Source organism: Stegastes partitus, unplaced genomic scaffold (genome assembly GCF_000690725.1).
Source record: "Stegastes partitus isolate 25-593 unplaced genomic scaffold, Stegastes_partitus-1.0.2 Scaffold2256, whole genome shotgun sequence".
Lineage (NCBI taxonomy): Eukaryota > Metazoa > Chordata > Actinopteri > Pomacentridae > Stegastes > Stegastes partitus.
Genome location: NW_007579987.1, coordinates 14,867 through 24,632, shown reverse-complemented (window position 1 = coordinate 24,632; position 9,766 = coordinate 14,867). Strand labels below are relative to the sequence as shown.

The 9,766-nt window shown below is 40.5% G+C and overlaps 1 protein-coding gene across 1 annotated transcript in view; it reads right to left on the bottom strand.

Moving 5' to 3' along the window:
- The window catches only part of LOC103374484 (ELKS/Rab6-interacting/CAST family member 1-like), a gene marked incomplete at its 3' end in the record, with an annotated part of 47,384 nt that extends 37,856 nt beyond the window's left edge, over positions 1 to 9,528 (bottom strand). Inside the window, exons 1-5 of the mRNA XM_008304570.1 lie at positions 9,511 to 9,528; positions 8,203 to 8,456; positions 7,937 to 8,108; positions 3,582 to 3,656; positions 1,301 to 1,456 (exon numbers count right to left, since the gene is read on the bottom strand). Coding sequence (XP_008302792.1) covers positions 1,301 to 1,456; positions 3,582 to 3,656; positions 7,937 to 8,108; positions 8,203 to 8,456; positions 9,511 to 9,528 — 675 coding nt within the window. The remainder of the gene's footprint in view (positions 1 to 1,300; positions 1,457 to 3,581; positions 3,657 to 7,936; positions 8,109 to 8,202; positions 8,457 to 9,510) is intronic.
- Between the last annotated feature and the right edge of the window lie 238 nt (positions 9,529 to 9,766).

Genomic DNA, 9,766 nt, shown 5'->3' with positions numbered 1-9,766 from the left:
ATTGCAGTAAAAAATGAGCCTAGAGTGAGTAAAAATGTCAGAAACTCCCTTGGGTTCAGAGGGTTATAACATTTAGTGTGTTACTGTAAGAATACATGCTAAGACTCCCTGTAAGTTCCTGTAAGACAAGGTGACATACAAAGCCACTAAAGCAATCAGTTTCAGCTCAGACAAGCAAAACTCCAAAATGCATCGCCTCCACACATGACAGAAACACTGAAGTCCCTGTTTCAATGAGCACAGCTCCCACAGACATGTTGTAATCCTGAAACTAAAGTTAATGTGCAAAAAGCAAAAGTTATTCTTGACTAAGCAAAAAAACAAAAACAATGATGAAACAAACAAATGATGAGACAAGCATGTACATTATAGACACACGGTACTGGGTCACACTTTTTGTTCCATTCAATTAAAACTAAAACGATGCATTAAAGTGCCAGATCTTCGCTTTAAGCTGCGTAGGTTTACATCAATATAGAATTTACAGTGTAGCCCTTTTTTACAAGTAGTCCACAAAGATAAGGGATTTAAAAAGTAGTGGACAAACACACATGAGGTCAAAGAAGATCATCAGATTTAGTATTTAGTGGAAAATCTTTTACAGGACAATAATAAGTGCCTGAAGTTTGACACTAACAGAACGTAGACATCAACTGAAATGTTATTCTGGTCCTCAGTAAAGTGAGTTATTAAATGTTAGTCTCATCCTCAGTAAACGGAATCTACGTTTAACTGATCGGTTATTTCATTAAATTTTGCTTTTGCATATGTTTATGTTTTAACAGAGCTACCACAGTGTTTGCTGTATGTTCCTATTTTTCTCTGCTTCAGTCTTTACATAGTTTGAGTAGAGGATGATTTTATCAGTCTGTGGATCATTCTGACAGGCTTTTGCTTTTTTAAGCTTTACTGTTGTCTTTTATATCTGTATGGTCTCTTCATTATTCTGCATACTAACATATTAATATCCTTTCTCAATCTAAATGACAATTTAAAACTCTTGATCAACTCCTAGCCACACGTGAGCGCTCTTGTTCATGAATAATGGTATAAATCTGCTGATAAAAACAAGTTTAATGCGTTAAAAGGGCAACATCCCACATACAGTTATTTGAATACTGACATAAATGCAGTCAAAATAAAGCTGAGACTTGACACTTTAATTTAAAGTCCATTCTTGCATTTCAAACTGACAGTGCTGAAGGCCAGAGAGAAGAAAATGTGCAACTTTCCAAACACTTCCTGCCTGGACTAAATGTGTGTGTGTATGTCGATGTGTTTGTGTGTGTGCATCCGTCACCTTGTTCTTCATGAACTTGGAGTGGGATCTGTAGACCTCCATCTGTTTGATCTCCTCCTCCCTCTCCTCGCTGCTCAGAGCTCCGTTGGACTTGAGCATGATCACCTCCTCCTCCAGCTCCCTCATGCCGCGCTCCATCGAGCTGATTTTCGCATCCTGGCAGGACACAAACGGACACATGTTAGGAGACGAGGCCGGGTTTGATCCACTAATCAAAAACGAAATGTGGCACTTTGGTGCTTCTGGATGATGAGCGGTGTTTGAAAATGCAATCAAAGGAAGCCCGCATGAAAGGTAAGATCTGAACGACTCCGAACGTGCATGTTGTTCAAGGCAGGAAACGCTAATACTGACTTCCAAACAGAATTCAAAGGCTTGTTTTTCATATATACTATATGTCAAACAATGTATAATATCTAGCTTTTAAGAGAACAATACAAAAATACGTGTACTGTTATGAACAAGTCTGAATCATGCACACTTAATTCAACCCTATGAACCCTTTAATTTACCAGAACTGTTTCTTTTAACAACATTTAGGAGGCTGACAGAAAAACTAATTTAAAGTTAATGTTGTGGGTTTGACAAGATATATTTCTGACGCAGACTTTAGTCAAACTTTTGACTAAAGCTGGAAATCAAAGGCAAATCGTTTATACCAGGGGTGTCTAGTCCTGGTCCTCGAGGGCCACAGTCCTGCATGTTTTAGATGTTTCTCTCTTCCAACACACCTGATTGACATGATCAGGCTCGTTATCAGGCTTCTGCAGGGCTTGATGATGAGCTGATCATGTGAATCAGGTGTGTTGGAAGAGGGAAACATCTAAAACATGCAGGATTGTGGCCCTCGAGGACCAGGACTGGACACCCCTGGTTTATACAAATGACTGATGAGTAGTAAATAAGTGCAGCTTGAACATGTTTATTTAGGAACACGAGAGGAAAAACTAAGTCTTTATGATGCAGAATAAATTTTCTATTATTTTTGTCTGTGTATGCCATTTTTTTCCAGCAAATATTCAGATTTTGTCGCTAATGACAGTAAAAATAAATACACGCATTGAGAATTAACTGTTGTAACTATCAGAATAACAGTCTAACAGAACAGTGCACAGTTAGCATTAAATTAAAACTACATATTCAGGTATCATTTATACACATTTTAGGTTTTGGGCCTCACTGCAACATAAAGTCCTGCATCTCTCTGGAAACAGCATAACAATGGTTAAATGTAGAGAGAAATCACAAATGTTTTGTTTACAGTATGGCAAAGGTATAATGAGATTATTATTTTTTTTTTTTTTTTTACAAAAATTACAAAAACCTTGAATCAAAAAATACTAATAATTTCAAGTGCTTACGAGATGTTGCCAATACTGGAAGGAAGTGGTGACTCCATATAGATGTTTAACTTTAACTGTTTCCATACACAGCCTGCATTTCAGCTGAAAAAAATGAATTTTTGACTGTTTATTGCGGCTAAGTCCCTTAATGGCTTCAGGACTGCAGATTTTGTAGCTTCTTACAGAGCTTTCTTAGAGCAAACTCTTTTGATGATGACATGTATCATAACCTCTTAAGACCTGGTGTCCACATGCATGGACATCCCATTTTGGGTTATATTACCAAAGTAGTTAATTATTTGTATGTGTTTATATTTTTATTATTATTATTTTCCGACCTGTCCAGGGTGTCCCCTGCCTTCACCTTAAGTCAACTGGGATAGGTTCCTGCCCCCCATGACCCTAGTGAGGATTAAGCGGTGTATAGATAATGTATGGATTATTATTTTATTATTGTTATTTATTTATTCTTATTTAAATATTTTTTAATATATTTTTTTACATATATTTTTATTTTCTTTATTTTTTTATTTTCTATTCCTCTTTGCTATTTGATCAGATCAAATAGCAAAGAGAAATTAAAAAACGCATATGAAACAAGAGCTTGGCTCTTCAGAGTGATTTTGATATAATATTGTGATTTTAATCTAAGATTTATTTGTGTTTTCATACAAAATGGCACATCACAGTGTGTAAGTGGTTCAAGAATTGGTCAGAAAGTTGAGAATCCACTGATTCTTTTAGTTTTTACAGTTTTTGGCTGCGATAAACGGTTTCACTTGAGCAATGTATTAAATATAACCTGCCTTTCCAAGCCATTGGCAATTTTTGGGGTTCAGAGGGTTAAAGACAAGCTTCAATAAATGTGTTGTATGACCAAATTGACAGATTTTGATATGATGCACACACACAGAGTCACATCAACAACATGTGTTTACCTTCATCTCGATGACCGTCTGCAGGGCCTTGGTCTTAGTTGATTCTGGAGCTGCTTCGTATCTCCTGTGCAGCTCCTGAGGGACAAACACACCACGGTGGTCAACGGGTGAGAGAGACACAGAGGGAGGCAGCGGGGGAGGAGGAGAAGGTCGAGGGCCGGGGGAGGAGGCGAGAGCTGCTGCTGGGAAGGGATGGAGGGAGGGCTGGATGGTGGGTGTAGGCCGAGGAGAGGGAGCGGGGAAGGACGGAGAGTGCTGGAGGGAAGGATGGTGGGAATGATGGACGGAAGAGGCGACCACGAAGGAGGGGAAGTGGGGAGGACAGGAGAAAGGGATAGGATGGATGGGGTGGCGATGGGAGGGAGGGGAAGGAGCAGGGAAGGAGGGAGAGGAGCGTAGTGGGGGATGGCGGCATGGGGAGAACGGAGGAGTGGGCTGGAAAGGAGGCGACACATGGAAAGGAGGTGGAATAGGGATGGAGGGAGAGACGGGGAACGAGGGAGAGATGGGGATGGAGGGGGAGGCAGGATGGAGATGCTTCCCTCTGGAAGTACAAGAGCTGGCTTTTAGCCTCCGCGGGTCGATCCGGCCGTCCCACATCGTTGGAGCTGCAAGGAATGTCGCTGCTGACACCGTTTCAGCCTCAAATGTCAACGAGTGATCAAATCTGACAGCCTGAAATGATGCTAATCCAATGAATTAGCTGCAGAGCTTCAGTGTCTATGGGTTTAAATGAAATGTAGAGTCGTTTAAAAGTCCAAACTGAACCAAATGATTAAAAATCAAATGAAAAAATCCAGTCTCATGGCTTCAGATGCTTTAAAATCAAAGTACAGCATCTCCTGCAGCAGCACACAGAAGCCTCTAACTTCTAAAATACAACTGAAACAGTTCGGTAGAGCTACGCTAGATTTCTTTCCGAAAATTCTTTTTCCAAAATTTTGAATTTAGTGAGCAAAATGCAAACTAAATCCTCTCTTCCTCTGAGTCGTTACCACATCACAACTCACTCGTCAAATGAAGTGAGAGCAAAAAGGGGAGAAAAGGAAGGGGGAGTGTAGCTGTAGATGTAAAGGCACAAAAAGAGAAAGAAAGGAGGCAGAGAAAGAGAGGGAGGCAATGAAAGCAGAGGGGAGGACACAGCAGTGTATGCATCGCTGCCTCTCTTTGGAGGAAACACACTTAGAGGCTAACAAAGACAGCTAATGCATTAGCCAGAAAGCTTCAAAAAAGTCACATATGTGAAAGGGATGGTAGGGTGCCATCGCTAGAGGCAGGATGAGACGGACGTCCATGACAACACACTTAGATATTCTCTGGTAAAACATTTCTTGCTTGGTAATCAGATACTAGATCTGATGCTGCATGAAAGTACATAACAGCTTAAGTAACGATGGATTAGAAGCAAAAGGAAGCACAGTTCAGTGAAAATGTGCAGGACACTTGACTCCTTTAATAAACAAATTAGCAGCATTGTGAGGGTCAGCTGTTGATCTAACAAGGTGTGAAAACTGCTATTTATGCACTTATTTGCTCGCGATTGGACCACTATAAGTCCCTGTATATGATACTAACACAGTCCAATGTGGGTTCAGATTACAGCTGTCAGGCTCCTAACGGGTACAAATAAAAGACGGCACATCACCCCACTTCCAGCTCATCTGCAACACACAATGAGTTTAAACTTTCACTGTTTAGTAACGAAGCTCTTAATGATGTAGCTCCACAATGCACCATCAACATGTGAACTCTATTTTCTGTCTCCAGGCCACTTTCATCATCATCATCATCATCATCATCATCATCATCATCACAGTTACTCTTCTCAATCTCCCTCTTATGCCTAAAAACCAAAAATAACTTCTTTTTGTCTTTTTTGGTTATTCCACCCACACCCATTAAATTCTGTCCCACCATTGGCGATTTCAAATTAAAATTAAATGCTCGTCTTTTTTTTTTTTTTTACATTGCTTTTAGTTCTTCCTGAGGCTGCTCCAGTCAATTCCACTAAGTTTCTTTTTATCTCCCTGCTTTTGATTTATTGCCTGATTTCACTGTTTTCTCATTTGCTTTTATAGCTTTAATATGCTTTCTAATATGCTTCACCTTAGCGATCCTGTTCATATAGATGACTTTACATGTTCATCCTTCCTCATGAATTTACTACTGCATGTTTTTAACTTTCTGTCTGTTCTCTCCTATAGTTGTGCTTCATTCTTCCTTCTTCTGTATATCTCTGCAGGTATTTCTGGCTCTGGAGCTGCACAGTTCTGGTGTTCAGTGTTTGTTGGCGTCTTCCCTCCTTGAGCCTAATCCTGCTGGATGTGTTTCCACTGTCAGAAATATGCTCATGTATAGGGGATCTTTGGCTTTGTAGCATTTTCTATATACAGTTTTGTAGGATTTAATGTTTTAATTAGCCAGGTAAATCGCCATTATAAATAATACGGTACGGTTTGTCTGGTGAATTCTGTAATTCTGTAGAAAAACATCTGCAGTTGAGTGGTATACATCCATGTCTTCAAAAACAAATTTAAACACCCTGAGCTCATCTAAACTTCCCAGACCACATAAAGCAGTTGTTGCTTAACTAACATACTTACATCTAATGTTTTGGCATTCTAAATTTCACTGATTGAGTTTTACCAAGGGGTGCAAGGTGGCGCAGTTGGTAGCACCGATGCCTCGCAGCACAAAGGCTGCAGGTTCGCATCCCGGTGAGGACACCTGAGATCTGTCTGTGTGGTGTTTGTATGTTTTTTTCTCTCTGGCTTCCTCCCACAGAGTCCAAAACCATGTTGAGGTTAATTGGTGATTCTAAATCGTCTGTAGGTGTGACTGTGAGTGTGCTTGGTTGTCTGTCTCTAAGTGTAGCCCTGCGATAGACTAGCGACCTGTCCAGGGTGTCCCCCAGTGAGGATTAAGTGGTGTATAGATAATGGATGACTGGAATTTTTACAATTGGGTGGTTGAATTTCACAATTATACATCCAGTAGCCCAGATTCTAATCTTTACAGTGTTCATGAGTTTCTCCACAAAAGTCCCACTTTAAATAACTGCACACCAGCTCCGTCACCTCGGGGGACGTTGCTGAAGATGTGGAAATACTGCTGTAGGAAGTTGCACAGTTTGTTAATTAGCGAAATTAACAATGTTCCATTAAAAGAACTGCCAGCACTATAGCAGGAAGTTAGCGAGACAAAATGCTTAACAGGAACTTCTACATTATTTAACACTGTCATTTTCACTTTAACCTATACTGAAATCAACTTTCAAACATTGCATAATCTTATTCTAGTTCTCCTGAGATGCTTTCTGCTTTGCAACACTGTCTATTGTCAAACACTGTCTAAAAATAGACACTCTGTCCAGCACACTGATGCAATGTGAGGAAACATGGACCAGAGAATATGCTGAAAGTTTGTAACGCTGTGTCTCCTAATGATGTTTTCAACCCTCTGTGAGAAAAACAAAATGCTTCCTATGTCTCTTTCTTAGTCATTTGTTGTCTCTGATACATTTAGGTTTATCATTTAGTATCACATATGTCATTTTACAATGTATTTGTCCATTAAAAATCCTTTGGTCGATGTGAACACCATCAAAGTAGAATCAAGATATTTTTTGTTGTGCATGCTCGCCACATTTATTTTTATATTGCTGGCCAACATAATTGTTTTGCTTGTTTGTTCTTCTGAGACATGAACATCTGCAACACTGAAGACTATCTGTGAGTGATAAATACACTTTTTAGACTGAAAAATCTTCACACAGATTTTTACTCTATGACTTTTCCCTTCTGTCTGTTAATCTCTTGCAGTTCAATATGATTAATGTTCCATTCATTTCATTCTGTCAGATTATTCAGGACCGTGAACTGTAGGGGAAATGAATATTGTGTTAAAAGGTGAACAAAAAGTCAACAAATATTTGTGAATTGTTGCTTCTGAAAATAAGGAACAGTGGAATTTGCAATAAATACACTGAAAAGCTGAGTTTGTTGTTCACTAACAGCTTCCTACCACTAGAGGGAGCTGCTGTATAAAACAACAACGGCTTCATGACTGGAAAGTTAAAACAGCTGAAAGAGATGCTCAAAAAAGAGACAACGTAGGCAGAAAAAAGAAGCGTAAGCGGAGACAACAGGATAAAGTGTGAATTCCTTCTCATTTCTGCATGTGTGGATGTTTCTGTGTTGCATTAAACTGAAGTGTGAGCCAAAAGTGGAAGCAGCCAACGGCCTCGCCTGGACGTGACACACTTTTGATGTGAATGTGTTCACATCTGGACACAAGACACACCTCTGTGCGCGTGGAAATGCTCGACTGCACATTGTTTGTTCTGCACAAATCACCTCTCTGAGTTGTAGCATCTCTTTGTCTCTCTGCTCCAGCAGACCCTCCAGCTGGTGGATGGTCATCTCAGCGTCGGCCAGTCGCCTCGTACGTTCGTGGTCCTCCTCGGTGGCCCGTGCGGACAGGCCTTTACTCTGTAGCATTTCCAGTAACTTCTTTATTGACTCATCCCTGTAAGACAAAAGAAACAAAGAACAAAACAGGGCTAAAACTTGAAATGCTGGCAGTCAGAGGTCGGTGAAATCATAAATGTCACACTGATTACCTGGCAGTTAGTGTGTGTTTCTGTGTGTCTATCCTCAGCTCCATTTCTTCTACAGTCTTCCTCAGGAGGAAAAGCTCCTTGACCTGCCGCTCGTACTCGCCGTGGAGACGCAGGAAGTTCTCCTCTGTCATTTCTTGAGGAGGAATGGACTGGTTGAGGTGGCCGGACTCGGAGTAATCGGACTGGAAGAGCTGGTTGAGATCGCGCTGGATCCTGAGCTCATCTTGTAAAGCCTGGATGGTGCACTGAAGATGCTGGCGGCACAGAAAGAGAAGTTCAAAACTGTAAATAAAGGAGTTCAACAGGAGTGCCTGGATGTGGTGATGTTCCTGAAGAGATTAATAGAGTGCAAAGTGAGATTCTTTTAGTCTTTTATTGAGCAGCTGGACAGTAAATCATTTGCAGAGGTCTGACAGTTGTTAAAAGTACTATTGATGTAACCTTTTCCGTACCATGAGCTGTGACTTTGGGGCTTCCACATTTATCGCAAATACAACAGTCGTCTCCAGACCAATGCAAAATACTGCCTAACAACTCAGGTGTTTGAGGGAATCCCTAAGGCCCTTGTGTGGCGGGTTTGTGGTAATTTGTTAAAAAGGTTTTGTGAGACTGGCCTGCACTCTGGGGGCATCTGCTGCAGTCTATGCTGGCTTTCTATCAAAAACAAGAATGTCATTTTTCCACCTCCTTTCAGAGGTGTTCTGGCCTCATCCCAGAGCATGCTGGAGGGATTATATCTCCCTGGTGAGCGGGGAGCTCGAGGGGATCACCAGGACGAGCTGAGGTAAGTTGCAGAGCCAAAGGACATTTGGCCTGCTGTGCTAAAAAAATAAAAATAAAAATGAATAGACGGAAGAAGAAACAGGGTAGACCACTGTTGTACACTTAAATCAGACAATAGACCTTTGATTTTTGCAGAGGATTTTATTGTCTTTGGGGAGATTTGTGAGTGTGACTGTTGAATGCACCAATCAGAAAGGGTGAAGCAGAACACAGCCGCCTTTATCCCCCTGTTCATGTGAGTTAACCCTCTAAGCCCCAAACAGTTTCCAGTCAGATCTGTGATCACTGTAGAGCCATTTTTCACTGTTTTATAAAGTCCTGCACCTCCATGGAAACAGCACAACCATGACAAGAAGTAGAGAGAACTCAAAAATGTCTTTCATGCAGAACAACACAATCAAAATGGCAAAAAAAGCCCATAAAAAATAGAATGAACAAATTTGATCAACAAGTGTGCACAGGTGTTGCTAAACTGGAAAAAAATAATAAACATTGTGGTTCTACATACTACATTTTATTACTTACATCTTTAATTTGTTCCATACTTGTCTTCTGTCTGCTCTGCATAAACACAGCCTGCAGTTCAACCCAGGTCAGCTAAAAAAAAATCCCTTGATTTTTGTCATGAGACTGTTGGTTGCAGCTGAGTCACTCGTGACTTCATGAGTCTCTTTAGGCAAATGCAGAACGAATTTTTGTAAATTTCCACAGTGAGTGATCAAAAAAAAAATCATTTTATCTTTATCTTATGAAACATCCCGGTTTTAAGCTTTGATTCACA